The following is a 16,718-nucleotide window of genomic DNA, read 5'->3' on the forward strand; positions in this document are numbered from 1 at the left end:
CCTTTCTGGTCCTTCATCTTCATCTTCACCTTCTTTTTTCCCCCTTTTTTGCCTTTCTTTCTTTCTTTCTTTTTTTTTTTTTTGTGCTTTTCTTTTTTTCCCTCTCTCTCTTTTTTTCCTTTTGCTTTTCTGATAGCATTTTTCATCTGGCGTTGTGTTTTAAGTCTCTAAATGAAACTTGACTGCCCCCACGGCCGGCTGGAGAAGCACAAAGGCCTCCCATTCCACTGGCTACAGTAACGCCATTGTGTGTCCTAACAATGCACTAATTGGCGGTAACAATTGTGGAGTTGGGGAGAGAGGGGGGCCTGCTCTTTTCCAATCAGCAGGGCCACTGAAATAAAGAGAGAGGAGGAGGGGAGGCCCAGGTTCCTGATGGAGAGGGGGCTAGACCTACAGAGGGGGCACAGTGCTGCGGATTCTGAAATAATAATAAAAATGAAGGGGAAAATAATTATTTTGGAGAAAAAAAACACAGATGTCACAGACAACTTCAGGGTCCTGGGGGTGGGGGTGGGAGGGAGCCAAGGTGAGGTGTGGGTGAGCCACCCTCTGGGACGACTGTGGGAAAGGAAGCTTGAATCAGCTGACTTGCACATCCAACCATCTCGTGTTTCTGCAAACTGATGCAAAAGTCAGAGAGACTGGTGAGAAAGGGTTCCGAGGGAGCAATAGGATGGTTGAAAGGCAGGTGCTGAGGTTGGTATATGGCGAAGTTCTCTGTTCCACCAAATATCTCGAGGAGGGGAAGCCAGAAAGGGAGAAGGTTTACATTTGCTGGAATGTGGATTAGACTCAAAAAGTCTAGGGAGCTCCCCTCATGGCTCAGCAGAAAGGAATCTGACTAGCATCCATGAGGATGCAGGTTCAATCCTTGGCCTCGCTCAGTGGGTTAAGGATCCACCGTTGTCCTGAGCTGTGGTGTAGGTCACAGACGCGACTCGGATCCTGTGTTGCTGTAGCTGTGGCAAAGTGGGGTGGCTACAGCTCTGATTCGACCCCTAGCCTGGGAACTTCTATATGCTGAGGGTACGGCCCAAAAAACCAAAGACAAAAAAAAAAAAAAAAAAAAAAGTCCAGGAGCAGGAGTTCCCATTGTGGCTCAGTGGTAACAAACCTGACTAGTATCTATGAGGATGCAGGTTCGATCCCTTGGCCCTGCTCAGTGAGTTAAGGATCTGGTGTTGTGGTGAGTTGTGGTACAGGTCACAGATGTGGCTCGGATCCCACGTTGCTGTGGCTGTAGGCTGGCAGCTGTAGCTCCGATTTGACCCCTAGCCTGGGAACTTCCTTATGCCGCAAGTGCAAAAAAAAAGTCAAGGAACTGAAGAAGGAGATTCTTTTTATTTTATTTATTTATTTTATTTATTTCCCCAATACATTATTTTTTTTTCTGCTGTACAGCATGGTGACCCAGTTACACATATATGTACACATTCCATTTTTGCACACTATCATACTCCATCATAAGTGACTAGACAGAGTTCCCAGTGCTGCACAGCGGGATCTCATTGCTAATCCATTCCAAAGGCAATAGTCTGCATCCATTAACCCCAAGCTCCCCATCCATCCCACTCCCTCGCCTTCCCCCTTGGCAACCACACGTCTCTTCTCCAAGTCCATGATTTAGAAGGCGATTCTGATGTTGAAAATGGCCTGGAAAGGGGGGCTTCCCAGGACGGTGGACAGGAACAAAATGGCAGGCAGATAACACCATTGGGCCCTCAGGGCCTGCTGGAGCTGCCCTGGAAACCTCAGAATGTCATGTGGAGCCCGAAGGAGCCTTAGAGCCACTTGGTTCCAGCCCACACCCCTGCTTGACACAGAAGGACTCGCCTCCCAGGCCAACCTGGAAAGGGCCCTCTCCCCAGAAGCGTTCCTGGCCCAGTGACATGGACCCTCATCCCCATTCATGCGGTCCCTTTGCACCTTGAAAGTAACAGGACTTGACGTCTCTCCCCTCCTCCATGGGCCAGGCCCAGTGCTAAGTGTCCTGTCCACATTACCTCACTGAAATCTCACAACAGCCACATAACCTGATGACTATTATTATCCCCAAAGAGAAGGGCGTAATGGCTTCTCAAGGTCGCCGAGCATCCAAGTGGAGGGGCCAGGAATCTAACAGTTGCACCAGCAGCGCTGGTTAACATCGCCCCCTTGGCTTCTGGGCTCACCTCTCTCTGCTCACTCTGCATTTGGAAGGGATGGGAGGAGGAGAGGCTGTGTCTTTGCAACCCCAGCATCCAAAAGAGGACTTGGCCTATGAGAGGCCTTCAAAAAGTTTTGCTGACTAAAGGAGGGAGGCAGGGAGGGCTGGATGCTTCACGGACATCCTCGGTGTCCTCATGGATCTCAGAATTCAGCCTGCCTCAGAATCCACTGTGCAGGAAATAGTTAAGCTGTAGCTTCCTCCCCATCCCCTACTGTCCCCTGGCCACGAATGAACCTCTAACCCATTCCTGGCTGATGCTACTGATGCTGGTCTGGGGACCACAATTTTAGAGTAGCCGCTCTAGTTCTAGCATAATGTTCACATTGCATCAGGGAGTCCATTCCTGCCATTCTCTCTGGGTTGTTTTTGTGTGTGTGTGTGGCCTGAGATCAGATCTTCTATTAAGGAGAAATTCAAGTTGAAAAATTTTGACCATCATGATAGACCATAATTTTAGGATGCTTCCTGCTTTAAATAACAATCTTAATCAAACAGCCATTTATATCTGATGGAAAAAAAAAAAAGATGATCAGTGTTGTGCCCAACTCTCAACATTGCAAACAGTGATGTTTTCTAGAAAATATCTGGTCAGAGTCTTTTATTTGGGAAGACTCTTTGGAGCGCCCTTCTCTCTCACAGATTTTTTGTACTTTTTAATTTTATGCCATGAATATAATATACTTTAAAGGGAAATACGCATCGGGGGGAGAATTGAATAAAGAGCATTTTATTTATTCATTTATTTATTTATTTATTTTTGATTTTTAGGGCTGTACCTGCGGCATATGGAATTTCCTAGGCTAGGGGTCAATTTGGAGCTACGATTGTCAGCCTATACCACAGCCACAGCAACATGGGATCTGAGCTGAGACTTCGACCTACACCACAGTGCGTGGCAATGCCAGATCCTCAACCCACTGAGCGGGGCCAGGAATCAAACCTGAGTTCTCATGGATACAAGTATGGTTCATTACCACTGAGCCACAGTGGGAACTCCCAAGAGTATTTTAATTTTTAGGTCTTGTTGATGAGGGCATCTCAGAGGATGGGTGAGAAATTGAGGAACCGCCCACAGGGACCAGATGTTGGCTCAGGAGCCAGTGCCTTGGGTCGCAACACAGTGCCAGCAGCTCAGATGGGATCTTCTACACTGGGTGCAATTGCCCTCCCTACAAATAAAGGGTTTTCTCTCCACTCAGTTCTGTGGGAACCAACCTTGTTTCTTGAACTCGTCCTTTGAACTAGTCAGTTGAACTAGCATCCATTGCTAAGTGGCTGTCATCTTGTGGGGTGCAGCAGACTCCCAAAGTAGCCCCTATTCTCAATTAAAGAAAACTTTCCTCCCGGCCTTGGACCAGCTTTCTGGATAGAGAGGCCGGGAGCAAGGCTCCCTGGCCGGGCCACTCTTGTATGTTCATGCTGCAGCGTCTGCTGCCTGCATGAACGTGGGGCGGGGGGGGGGGGGTGTCCTCCGACGGGGAAATGGGACACCTGATCTTTAAGGAAGCAAAAAGGGAAGCTGGGGAGGCACCCTAGCCCTTTACGATTTATCGAACCTTTAGGAGGGGTACCTCATATTCTTATTTTTAATTTGCAAAATCTTTGCTGTCAGAACAAATGAAACACAACACAACAAAAAGATGTTTGGGGGGCAATGAGATAAACTTGATTTGGGACTGAGCATCAAGGAATAACAAGAAAGTATTGTTAATTTTGTTCAGTGTGTAACAGCATTGTGACTATAGGAAAAAAGAAGCATCTTTTTATTTAAATTTTTTTTTAATGTTTTGTCCATCATTTTTCTATACTTTAAAAAGAAAGGAGTTACCGTCGTGGCTCAGTGGTTAACGAATCCGACTAGGAACCATGAGGTTGCCGGTTCGATCCCTGCCCTTGCTCAGTGGGTTAAGGATCCAGCGTTGCCTGAGCTGTGGTGTAGGTCGCAGATGCGGCTCGGATCCCGCGTTGCTTTGGCTCTGGCGTAGGCCGGCGGCTACAGCTCTGATTTGACCCCTGGCCTGGGAACCTCCATATGCCGCAGGAGCAGCCCAAGAAATGGCAAAAAGACCAAATAATAATAATAATAATAATAAATTAAAAAAAGCCAGAAGGCCAGTGTGGATGGAGTAAGGTGGGAACTGTGGGAGATGAGGAGGGAGAGAGATCTCGTCGGGGGGTAGGGAAAGAGCCTACAGCCGTTCTAAGCCATCTCCCACACCTGAGTGGGACAGGAAGCCAAGGGGAGCTTTTGAATGGGAGCTGAGTAGTGGGTAATAAGCATCTTTTTCAGATGTGTCCTGAAGCACGTGGGTGGAGTTCCTGCTGTGGTGCAACGGGATCAGCAGCCCGTGGTGTCTTGGGAGCGCTGGGACTCAGGTTCCATCCCCCACAGTGGGTTAAGGATCTGGGGTTTCTGTAGCTAGGGCTTAGGTTACAACTGTGGCTCGGATCTGATCCTTGGCCCAGGAACTCCATATGCCGTGGGGGGACCAAAAAAGAAAAAATAAAAAGCAAAAAACGAAATCACGTGGGCATAAAGGGTCATTATGTCTGAGATTTGCTCTGTGATAGTTCCTCAAAAAAGTAAATGAAAAACTAGATGGAACAAACAAGGCAAAACCTAGTTTTTGTTTTTTGAAAAGGTTGAATTTTTTATGCTTGGAAAATCTTCATTAGAAACGCCCGTGGTGGCCTGCACGTGAGCTGACTCTTGGGGTGTCAGGGGGGCAGGTTTGGGGCTGATTTGGGCAGGGCTAGTTTCTAGGGCTTGCTGGCTGTTGGACCACTTGATATGTATTCACTATAAGCGCTGGCAGTTGACAAAGTCTATCAGCTGGAGCCTGGCCTCTGCTTTCCCCCTTCCCCTTGGTGTGGAATTGAACTTGCATGAGCAGGAGTTCCTTCGGGAGGCATCTGTCACCAGGTATCTCTTCTGGGCACTGGGGCAGCCAGTGGCCGCTTCCTCAGTTGCCTCACAGTCCCCAGGCAGCAGGGAGAAAACCATCTGGGGAGGTTGACCCAGTTTAGAATTCAAATTCACTTCCCTGCCTGTGCAATTGGAATCTATTTCCTCTGCAAAAGGCTAGAATCTTAGAGCAAAATACCTCTAGCTGGGCCAGAGGAGGTGTGCAGGGATCCTAATGGAGAAAGATTCTGGTTTATTTTCATAACAGCATGAACCTTGCGATAGCCTTGGAACCTGACATTCTTAAGACTGTGTCATCACCATACAGTACGGAAGCTAAGGCAATTTGGCTCTCCTTGGGCCCCAAATTAATATGTGCTTTGTATAGTCTTGTCATTTGGAAGGCAATTTTCTGTAACACAGTGAGAGATGTTCCTTTATACATTTGAGATAATTTAGCTCAATGTTCATTTGAAAAAATTACACTGCTAATAGCAGCTCTTCAGCTTCAGAACAACAGACCGTCCTGGGAGCGCACGGAAGCCACAGAAAGCGAGTCTCCTATCAGTCTGTCTGGGAGGCTCTGGACAAAAGCTGGAGGAATTTCCCCCAGACCAACAGCTGAGGTTGTAAGGCGGGATCTGAAATATTGTATGAACTCCTGAACTCTAGTTGATTGGCGTAAAACCGATGGCCCTTAATGGAAGGGATATGAAATAGAAGTGGGAGAAAAATGAGATTCTTGATTATTCGGGTAGATTGGAAGTACTGCACAGAAATCAGGATTTCTGTATGCTCCTCTGTGGGGATGATTTGTTCTCCTGCTAGACCTTTCTGCTCAGGCTGTGAGGAAGAGAAGCCCACAGACACAGGCGAGGACGAACGGCTGTACCTTCCTCCTGAGTGTTCTGCCCTGGGCTTCCCGGTGGTCTGTCCCAGAGGCCACTGTTCTCCTGGGGAAGAATCCTCTACTCCTGTCAGAATCCAGTATGATGATACAAATACACTTAACACACCCACCCCTCCAGATCAAGAAGGTCGTGGGGGTTTTTTTGTTTGTTTTTTCTTTTTAGGGCCACACCGCACCGAGGCATAGGAGGCATAGGGGTCAAATCAGAGCTACAGCTGCCAGCCTACACCACAGCCACAGCAAGGCCAGATCTGAGCCAAGTCTGCAACCTACACCGCAGCTCATGGCAACACCGATCCTCAACCCACTGAGCAAGGCCAGGGATCGAACCTGCATCCTCATGAATCCTAGTCAGGTTCGTTAACCGCTGAACCACAAAAGGAACTCCAAGAATGTTGTTTCTAACAATACTGCTTTAGGGCAAATCCCAAGTTCGTTTCTAGTTGCATCCCTGCCAACACAAGCTTGCCTCAGTGATTCTCAATAAAGAATTGCTGTTGTGGGGGTTCCCCATGTGGGGAGCGCTGTGGGCATGGGAGGATCACATCTTTTGTAGGCCTCTGGCTCCTTTGGAAAAGTGCTCCACCAATGGGGAATACACGCCATCATTAAAGTTTCTGACCTCGTAAAGAGAGGAGAGTCAGCACTGTCCGATTTCATTCACTTGCAACTGGCAGTTGAGGTTGAAAAATCATCAATTCAATAGATACCTGGACTCTGAATGGTTCTGGCTGCTCTTAGAGTCTAGTTCTTCTACTGAACCACGGCACATCTGGACACAACTCAAGATTTCCTGAATTTCCCAGGCCTTTCTGGGAAAGAAGCACCTAGTGATTTTCCACATTAAACACCACTATCCAGGCATTCCTGTCGTGGCTCAGTGGTTAACGAATCCGACTAAGAACCATGAGGTTTCGGGTTCGATCCCTGGCCGTGCTCAGTGGGTTAGGGATCCGGCATTGCCGTAAGCTGTGGTGTGGGTTGCAGATGCGGCTTGGATCCTGTGTTGCTGCGGCTCTGGTATAGGCCGGTGGCTACAGCTCCAATTAGACTCCTAGCCTGGGAACTTCCATGTGCCGCAGGTGTGGCCCTAGCAAAGACAAAAAAATTAAAAATAAAAAAATGAACACCACTATCCAGAGTGATGAGGTTCACGTTGGTTGGAGGAGCCTCAACCGGGAGAAGACTGTCACATGTGTGCCTTTGAGGACAACTGCAGCAAGATCAGGAGGAAGAAAGAATGAAAGGGAGGGTGCAAGGCTCCCTTTGTAGGCCAGCTCAGTCACCTGTGTGCGTGGCTTGGCCACTTTTCTTCACCAGGCTGTCTGGCGATGGTATATGTTGGATAAATAGATGATAGCCACACCCGTAAGAAAATAAAGAGGGTGTAAAGGTGAGGTCGTATGAAAACAATGGCAATCCACTAGCAGCAAGTTCCAAAGTACTGTTCTGTGTCTGCAGGAAGGAAGGGAGGTGGCAGCTGTTAGCTAGAGGGCAACTGAGACCTGTCAGTCCCTCCGCGTCCCTTTGACATCCTTCCCACGGAGGACCCCACCAGTATGCCAAGCAGAGGTCTCTTTCAGGGCAACTTGCTTCATTTAATCGAGTGGATCTGAACTTTCAGAACACATGGGAATCACCCAAGGAGCTTTTTTTGAAAAAATGTAAATACTCAGGCCCTATCCAGAGAGACTGACTCAGTTGTCTATGATGAGGTCCTGACACTTTGCTTGTGTTTTTTGTTTTGTCTTTTGTCTTTTTAGGCCCACCTGCTGCCGATGGAGGTTCCCAGGCTAGGGGTCGAAACGGAGCTGTAGCCGCTGGTGTACACCACAGCCACAGCCAGATCCAAGCCGCATCTGTGAGCTGCACCACACACAGCTCATGCCAATGCCAGATCCTTAACCCACTGAGCGAGGCCAGGGATCGAACCTGCATCCTCATGGATCCTAGCCAGATTTGTTTCCACTGCGCCCCCGACGGGAACTCCCGTGTTTTGGGGTTTTTAATGTGTGAAGCCCTGATGAAAGTCATCATCTGAGCTGCCATCAAAGGACTGGGCAGGGGAAAGAGTTAAGGGAGATTCAAATCGCCGTTTCCATCACCATCTCCTGAGGGCGAGGAGAGAGAAAACGGTGTCTCTTTCCACCCCCTGGAAAATCTCCGTCTGATAACATGAAAACTTCCTGCAGTCATCCAGCCCCTCAGGTTTTCCTGCACTGAGGGAAAGCTAACCTGTCCCATGAATCATGCATCATGGCTCTGACTACCTCGTGTCTCATTTGCTTCAGTGAAACATTAACTCGTTTCTTTTTATTGTGGATTGTGGCCGGTTTCTTGGGAAGATGAGGTCCAGTTGTTCCTTGGACAGAATGGACATGAGCCCCGCTTGGTTTCCTGGGGGTGGAGGAGGGCACCTGGCCCTGAACTTGTTTAGGTGTGTCCAAGAGAGTGAGGCTCAGAGTCCAGCTTTGGTCAATGTTTAACCAGAAGCACCTTTTCTGGTCTCTTCAATGTCTTCTTTGAGAAAGTGAGTTTAAAGGGTGCTTTTGAAAGGTTGCAAGTGGATGGCCGCGTCCACGGGCTGTTTGGTGGTGGGGCGAGGGCCTGCCCAGGAAGAAGTGCCGAATTTCCATTCACCTCCCAACTCCCAGAGGGTGGCTGTCCTCTCACAGACAACTCTGCTTTATTTTCAGTCTTCGCTCTGGAAGCATGGGCTCGGGAATGACTAGTACTCTGGCTACTAGGCATGGGCCTACTGCCTGGCACTTGTCCCTCCGATTGGTGGTGAGATAACACGGGGGCAAGAAGGCTTGGGGAAGAGCTATACTGGACACGCCATGGGTGGCTTGGGCTGGTTTGTTTCAGACCAGAGAGAAATCATGGCTTGACTTCCCCATGCAGCCTGTAAAACTGCATCTGCATCTTTTTAAAAGTTACGCTATATTTTTCATAAGCATAGGAAAGGCTGATGAGCATACTGAGGCTGATGACTTTAGAAAAAACCCAGAGTCTCTCTGTAAGAGTAATACTAAGAGCTATTTAAAAACCCCAGTAGCTCACTTTCAATAAAGCTCAACTCTTGCCTTCGTATTAACTTCCAGGGCTCATCTTGGGCTTTCGCCACCCCCACAAAACAGCATTTTAATGAAGTGGTTATGAGACAAGAAAGTACTTTCTGCACTGTTTATTGAGAGAAAGATAACTTTATACACGGGGAACGGGTGCACTTAAATTATATGACAGATGACCATAAAAACGAGGGGTCTTGTCCACAACACAACTTCACTTTATATTATTATAGTTACTGATATTTTAAAAATGATGTAAACAAAAATATGGATGTTATGCCAGAACAAAAGGCAATAAAATCCAGAAGACAGAAACAGCACATACATAAGTTACCACAGGAGCTATTACAAATAGCTCAACACAGAGTTACGTAGTAATAGCCAAACCCCACATTTTGGATCGTTCTGTCCAGCATGAGCAGAAATAAGGGAAAATGACACTGATCTGACCCAGGAGCAGAAGAACATGTCGTGCAGAAGCCTTCCACACCCCACATTCAATACTTTGCATTTGCAACCTACGCATTTTCCCTCCTTTTACTGTTCCTTAAAGAAGACAGATTTTTTTTTTCCCCCTTAAATCTTCTAAGGGAGGCTACTAACTCTTCACAATAAAATCCTGATAGGCGACTAAAATCAGAACCGGGGTCTCCGGTGGTGAAAGCCTAACGTAATAGCTTGGTGGACGGCCCATGCCACACAGAAATGTTTCTATTATAATTCATCCAACTGGCTTCCCACTTCCCATTTGGAAATCAGGTGGCCAAATAAAATAAAATACCAAAACCCTTTATATGGTAAAGGAAAAGAAAATCCTTGTGTTTGTGTAACTTTTTAACCTGCAACAGGCTAAGGTCACTGACGTTACAGATTCAAATCTAAATAACCGGTTCAAATTTCTCTACCCATTGGCCTTGGTGACATCATGACATTCCCCTGAGTTTGGTTAATGAAAAGCAAGCAAGCAAACAAAAAAAGTGATCTGGAAAACAGCATACGACCGAGTTGAAACGTGATGCGGGTGTATCTTTTGTATTTCCTGGTAAAAGCGTCAATGGCACCAGGAAGCCGGCGTTCCCACCGTAGTCTACTTTGACCACGTGTTTCCAGCAGGCATCCTTGTACTCATGAGGTTAAGGCACCAGGTTGCGTGAAGGTGGAAGGTCGACATGCGTGCGGAATATGCGGGCTCCAAGCATGCCTGTATGAAGAGCAGCAAGTACAGAAGAAGCGAAGTGACCCATGTTCAGGCGAAGGGTCCTGCAAGCTTCAAGTGGGTCAGATAGTCTAGACTAGAAGCACTAGGCAGTACTGTAAGGCACTCCTACGGGGAAAAGAAACGAACGCGACAGCCAACATGAGAAGGAGCCGCAGGCCCCAGTGGTCCACCAGCCAGTGTACCAGCCATGAGGCTTGAATCTGGTCCAGGGCTCAGGCCTGGGGCAAGGAAAATCGGGGATGGGGAGAAAGGCTGGTCTGCAGCTCTAGGGCCTAAGAGGGGCTCTTCCCTGTGCTAAGAGCTGCTGAGGCAGCCAGGTCTTCTACCTGGGTAACAACGGACTCCAGATCTTTCTAGCAAGATGGCTTCTCTTTCCACAGGGAGGAACCAAACAAAGCAAAAGAGCAACTGTCTCTTCCCTTGAGGGTAATGGCACCTTCCATCACTTTGGAGGCCTCTGTAGGAGGCAAGTGCCCTGTCACATGGTTGCTTGGAACCCGTTTAAAATAAAACCCCTGACAACCGTGGGTATGCCTAGGAGGGTGTTCCGTACTTTTTTGGACTTTATCTAAAGTCGGTGACAATGACTTGAGGTACTGGACTTCACTGTCAAAACACTGTCCCACATGACAGAAATCATATTTGTCTGTTCAAAGAAACCGAGCAGGGCTTGCTCACCCATCACTGGGTCCAGGTACTTAGGTAGGGCAGTTGGTTCTACTGGACTGACGGTACGGGGTACACAACACCCGGAGCTGTGCTGTTAATGCCTGGTTCTTAGCAAGGACCAAGGAAAGGAAAACGGCGCTTCCAATGACTCAATTCATGCCAAGGAGAGTGTGTTCACTTCCTTCAGTTTTGCCTCCAATTCTCTTTTGCATTATCTTGGAGGGAAAAAAAGTAGTGGGACAGAAAACTCAAGACATCAGGGGAGGAGTTCCCTGGTGGCCTAGTGGTTAAGGACTTGGCGTCGTCCATGCTGTGGCTCAGGTTATTGCTGTGGCTCAGGTTCCATCCCTGGCCCAGGGGCCAAAACAAAACAAAACACAATGAAAGAAGGGGGGGAAATTGCATGCAGCTCTCTTTCCTGGGAGAAGTAAAAAAATAAAATCACCTTTGTGTTGACTCCAAGCAGTATTAAATCAGGAGGTGAAGATTTACTTCACAACGCAGTTATTTCAATAAAGTGCGGCCGATCAGTGGAGGTGAAGAATTCTGCCCAAACACAGGAACAGCAGCATTGGCTTAACCCTAAATCAGGAGCAGAGTGTATCTCGGCTTCATCAGATCTCTTTCCAGAAAGTGTCCAGTGCAACATCACGCGATTCCTACCCTGATAGAATAATTTACGTATGGCCTTTTCTGGCCAATGGGTAGAGAACAAAGCCACAGGTTTGGAAGCCAAGCCTTTCTGAGAAGGCCTGGGAAGAAATGATTCAGTGTCAATGTGTAGTGTGTACAAATGCTGAGACAAAAACAGGCTAGACCCCTTGCAGGGGGATTCCACTGCAGCTTAGAGAGGGCTGCCTACAGCATCTAGAGCCATGGAAAGAGCTCAGCCCTCACTGTGGCCTGCAGGAAATCACGGCACAGTCCCTTGGGGGAAGTTGGCTGGAAAGCACAAATCCCAAGTCCCAGCCATAGCTTTTTCAGTGGGGGGTCTAGTCTAGAAGAATCAAAAAGCGATGACCTTCTCAGCTAATCAAATGTTCAAGCTCCCAGGAGTTCCAGTTGTGGCTCAGTGCTAATGAACCCAGCTTGTATCCATGAGGATGCAGGTTCGATCCCTGGCCTTGCTCAGTGGGTTAAGGATCCGGCCTTGTAGGGAGCTGAGGTGCAGGTCTCAGATGCAGCTCGGGTCCCGTGTTGCTGTGGCTGTGCTGTAGGCTGGCAGCTACAGCTCCGATTGGACCCCCAGCCTGGAGAACCTACATATGCTGCAGGTGCCACCCTAAAAAAAAACAGTAACAAAACCCCCAAATATTCAAGCTCCTACAAAGACGACAGTTGAGCACTCCAGACATAAAGACATCGATAACACAGTCCCCTGAAAAGGCAAAGGCAGTGGAGCAAAGGGGGAAGATGAGCGTTTACATGCTTTTCATACAAAGAGATTTCACCTTGGAGAAAGAGCCACCCTGGAAAGAACACGACTCCCATCCCAGTGGCCTGCTTTTTAAGTACTTTGTGGCCTTCCCGCCGTGGTGCACACTGAGGTCTATTTTAGGAACTGGCTTCTTTCCTCCAGGCTGAGATGCCAACAGTTCACCAGGGCTGGACGGTCTCACACATGAGTTTCTGGCACTGCGAGGTGGGATTTCCTCAAGTGCTACACCAAGGAGTGGGCCTTTCAAGAGAAATGAGTTTCCCGAGTCGGCTGCCAGCTCTAGGAGATGATGTGGCCATTTTCTTATGTGCTTTATGTGCAAGATACTTAACATGGGATGAAAAACGGACCACGAAGGCAAGCAGGTATTAGCTTGATCTTAAGGAGGTGGGAATCTACAGCTTTGCTTTTGTTTCGACAGTTTCTAAACAGTGGAACAATTACCTACTGTGCACGAAGTCATTCACTGGGGCTGAAAACAGTAAGGGCGTTCATGTGGGCTAAGGCATTCTGGGCTGAAAATAGCAATTTTGAATTTTCACGGCAGACCCAACTCCTGAGCCGGCTCTGCTCTGTCCTGTTGGATTTTGGTGGCCGTGGCTCCATGTCAGGTAGGCCTGTGGCTGGCACCGACCAGGCTGCCGGGGTTTTACAAAGAGTGGAGAAAACAGAAGCGGCCGGGCTATGGTTCCAGTTCTAGGGAGCTGATGGTGAGAGCACACTTATTTTTTTCCCCTTTTGAAAATAAGCCGAAAATGACGTGGGTGGAAAGTTCTTACACGTTCACAGGGGCTGCCAGGATTTGGCAGGGCCTCTAAACGGGCCTGGTGAAAGCAAAGGCCTTGAGAACAGACCCAGAATGTCACCCTGATTCTCGGCAGATCTGACCCTGGGTGCCTGTGAGATGCGACAGGAAATTCTGTCCATGGGGCGAACATGCTCAAAGGGGAGGCGGCGGCCCTGCGCTTTGGGTCTCCGGGTGCCGTGTTCTGGGGACAGCCTCGCTGAGGTCCGACTCACAGATGCAGCAGTGCTCGAGCAGGCAGGGGTGAGCTACCGTGACAGGGAGCTGGGGGTGGAGGGAAAAGGCACTTTGCCATGGGCGCACATCTGGTTTATAATAAGCAGGTCTATAATTCTCTCGTGAAAGATCATGTTCTGCTATCTTCTCTGAGGCTGGAAAATATAAATACTGTATTTTGCGGGGGGAGGGCGAAGGAGGAAAGGGGAGATGATCAAATGTGTTTGCCTGTTTGCCACGTGTTCATTTGAGATCTTCCATCCTTTTTCTTTTGTATGCCGTCTCTATAAAGTAAGTGTGCGTGCGTGCGTGTGTGTGTGTGTGTGTGTGTTGGGGGAGAAGTCAACCTGTTTTTCTAAGAGGAAAAGGTACCTCATGAAGGGGGCCCCGGCCTTTTCACAAGTTTTTGTGTCCTGGTGACAGCTACTGTACAATCGGAAAACACATGTGTGCGTGGTGCTGCGCTCTTAAGCTGAACTGTGTGGTCTGGGGCCAGAGGAACCGGCACCGGCTGGGAGGTGAAACGCTTACATCTCACAGTCTGCACAGAAGTGAGTCTGAGATGTCCCGTCTCTAAGCAGACAGAAGCATCACAAGTTGGGGTCTAGAGGGAGCCAGGTGTCGGGGGGAAAGGGGCAAAGGGGTTAAATGTGCCATGGATTTTGTGAGCCAGCGAGTCTCCAGGTCTTAGCAGCAGTGAAACCACGGAGGCATTGAAGGCATCTGCTCAGCGGCAGCATACAGAATCTTCTCATACAGACGAGGGAGAATTGTTTCAGTATAAGCTTATTTTTCTGTTCTCAAAGAGTTAAGGTGGAAGGAATGGGAGCCACAATCTCCAGTGCCAGCCTACCTGCCACTTTGAGCACAGTGACAGTTATGCTGGCTCATAAACGGGTGCTGCCGAGGACAAGCACTGCCCTGCCCAGTGCCTAAGCAATTCATTCTATTTCTTATTCCTACAAAATTTCTTTCTTTTTTTTTCACCATTTTTTGTTTCACTTTAAGGTGGCATTACATATGTGTTCATATATTTATCTAAATAGTATTAGATTTAATTTATTAACTACATTTGTAAGTTTGGTATTTTAAGAGTCTAAAGTTGCTATTTTGAAGTTTGGCGTTCCTCTGATTTTCCAAAACAATGAAAAAGATGAGGGCAGACGTGGTTACGTTGACAAATTAAAGGTCAGGATGAAAGGGCAATGAAGAACAATGACAAAGCATTTATAACGAATAGGTGGGAATCGCCCACACAGGATGCCGTGAAAAGAAACTGCAGACTGTCTCTTGGAATGGACGCACTCGGGACATCCCCTTCCTCCCCTGGTCTACAGGCTGATGTATTTACCAGCAACCCTGGGCAATTTCCTCAGGCCAGCACCGTTACAAAATCTGTAACTGTCACCCACGAAACTCCTGGAAGATGGCTCTTAAGAGAGCCGCGTTTCTTTCCCACCTGGCCAATCTGGGGGAGCGTCACAGCACTGGGTGGGTGTTGGGATTCGTACCAGCAGACAGACAGACAACATGCAGTTATTGGTCACTGAGGTCTCTTCTCAAGAAAAACCCCTTTAAAGCCAGAACTAGCTCCCCTAATAAATTAGGAACACATGTATTCTGTCAGAGGGCGCGCACCCTCCTGATGAGGTGACCCTGGCCTCTGCAAAGACACGGAGCACGTGAGAGCCAGGGACACTGGGGCCTGGACGCATCCAGGAGTCATTGCTGTATTTTGAAGATTTTCTTATGACAAATGATGATGGGTGCTCGCCTCAGTTCCTCATCCTCTGTAAAGGCTAAAAATAAATAACACAAAAATAACACAAAGCACTGTTTTCTGTAGGAAATGCTTTCTCCTGGGCCCTGTGTAATCAATGGCCCCTGAGAGCCAAAAAACAAAGCAAAACAAAACAAACTCTAAAGCCTCGTGTGTAAACCACGTTTTGCTCGGGAGCAAGCAGCTGAAATTCATGGCTAAGTGTAATTCAGCTATTACTAATTTTTTTGAGCCACAAAGCTCCATGGACCTTTTGGACAATGATGAATACAGGACATACATACAGGACGTGTAGGTATGTGTACTTATATAAATATACTTGTATAGCTAGCTGAAGACGGGGCGTACTCGTCCTCGGGAGGGATCTAACTGGCTAGTTAGGAAGCCACTGGGGCTGATGGATGGCTGAGAGGTCAATCCTGGGCCTCGGGCTCCGGCCGAGTCAGGTGTTCTGGTAGGACAGCTCGAACATGTTGCAAGCCTCCTCCAGGCTCTCGTCCATGTTCAGCCTCCGCCAGAAAGACTTCTGCTTCTTCTGCAGCTCTCGGCGGACACACCTCGGGCAGGGGACAGACTTTTCTTTGCATTCAGAGTGGAAAACGGCCCCGCAGCTCTCACACCTGCAAAAGCAACCACAGCCATGGTGAGCGAGGCAGGATGCCGACGTCCAGTGGCCTCGGTGCAGCTGAGGCCACAACCTTTTGTTCCGGACGCCCTGCCCCTGGGAAGAGACATGACTCACAGAAGTGGGCTCTTCCCTTTTCCAAAATGCTCAAGGTTGAATTTCACTTGAAAAACTTTTTTTTTTTTTTTTTTTCCTCTCCTGATGAGAACTAGCTGTGCAGAGGCTTATGGCCTCTGGGTGGAGGGGAGTCAATGGTCAACCAGCCACTCTGTGAACATGGTGACAATGGACAGAGCTCTAGAAGCTTCCTTTCTCCACCGAGAAAGAGATGTGGGTGAAGAGACAGAAAATAAGAGTGAAGGGCCTTGCCAAGTGAGAACACTCCCCACACCAGCGACAGCCCTGAGTTACAGCTGCGAAAAGGTGGCTCACCACTTCCGCTAACAGGAGCCAAGAGGTTGCCCATGACTCCTTGCCTTTATTCCACAATTTGGAAAAGTAAAAGGACACACACTCACTTTCTGAATGAGAGCCTGTGGTCTACTGTTCTTCTGAGGTTTTTTAAAAATGAGGACACCGCCCCCCGCCCCCGCCAAGAGCGTGGGGAAGAGAACTTTTTTTTTTTTTAAAGAAAAAAAACAACACACAGATATTGTAATTTATAGAGAGGAGACATTCCAGGTGGATGACTAGTTTGTTGTCTGGCTTGGCGGAAGCCTGTACAGGAGTCTAAACAGCTTGTTGCAACTGTAGTCTTTAATAATGAGTAACTGACAAGCACAACCATAGCTGCTCCAGTGGGTGGCTTGCCAATGTGGATGAAGTACTCATCCTTCCACACATGAGTGACAACAGACTGTGACCTCAT

The 16,718-nt window shown here is 48.2% G+C and overlaps 1 protein-coding gene across 3 annotated transcripts in view; it reads right to left on the minus strand.

Moving 5' to 3' along the window:
- The window catches only part of PLEKHM3 (pleckstrin homology domain containing M3), a 196,806-nt gene continuing 189,287 nt past the window's right edge, over window positions 9,200-16,718 (minus strand). For all 3 annotated transcript variants that reach the window (XM_021076249.1, XM_021076247.1, XM_021076248.1), the window contains exon 8: window positions 9,200-15,845. In XM_021076249.1, coding sequence (XP_020931908.1) covers window positions 15,668-15,845 — 178 coding nt within the window. In that variant the 3' untranslated portion in view covers window positions 9,200-15,667. The remainder of the gene's footprint in view (window positions 15,846-16,718) is intronic.

This window comes from Sus scrofa, chromosome 15 (genome assembly GCF_000003025.6).
Source record: "Sus scrofa isolate TJ Tabasco breed Duroc chromosome 15, Sscrofa11.1, whole genome shotgun sequence".
Classification (NCBI taxonomy): Eukaryota; Metazoa; Chordata; class Mammalia; order Artiodactyla; family Suidae; genus Sus; species Sus scrofa.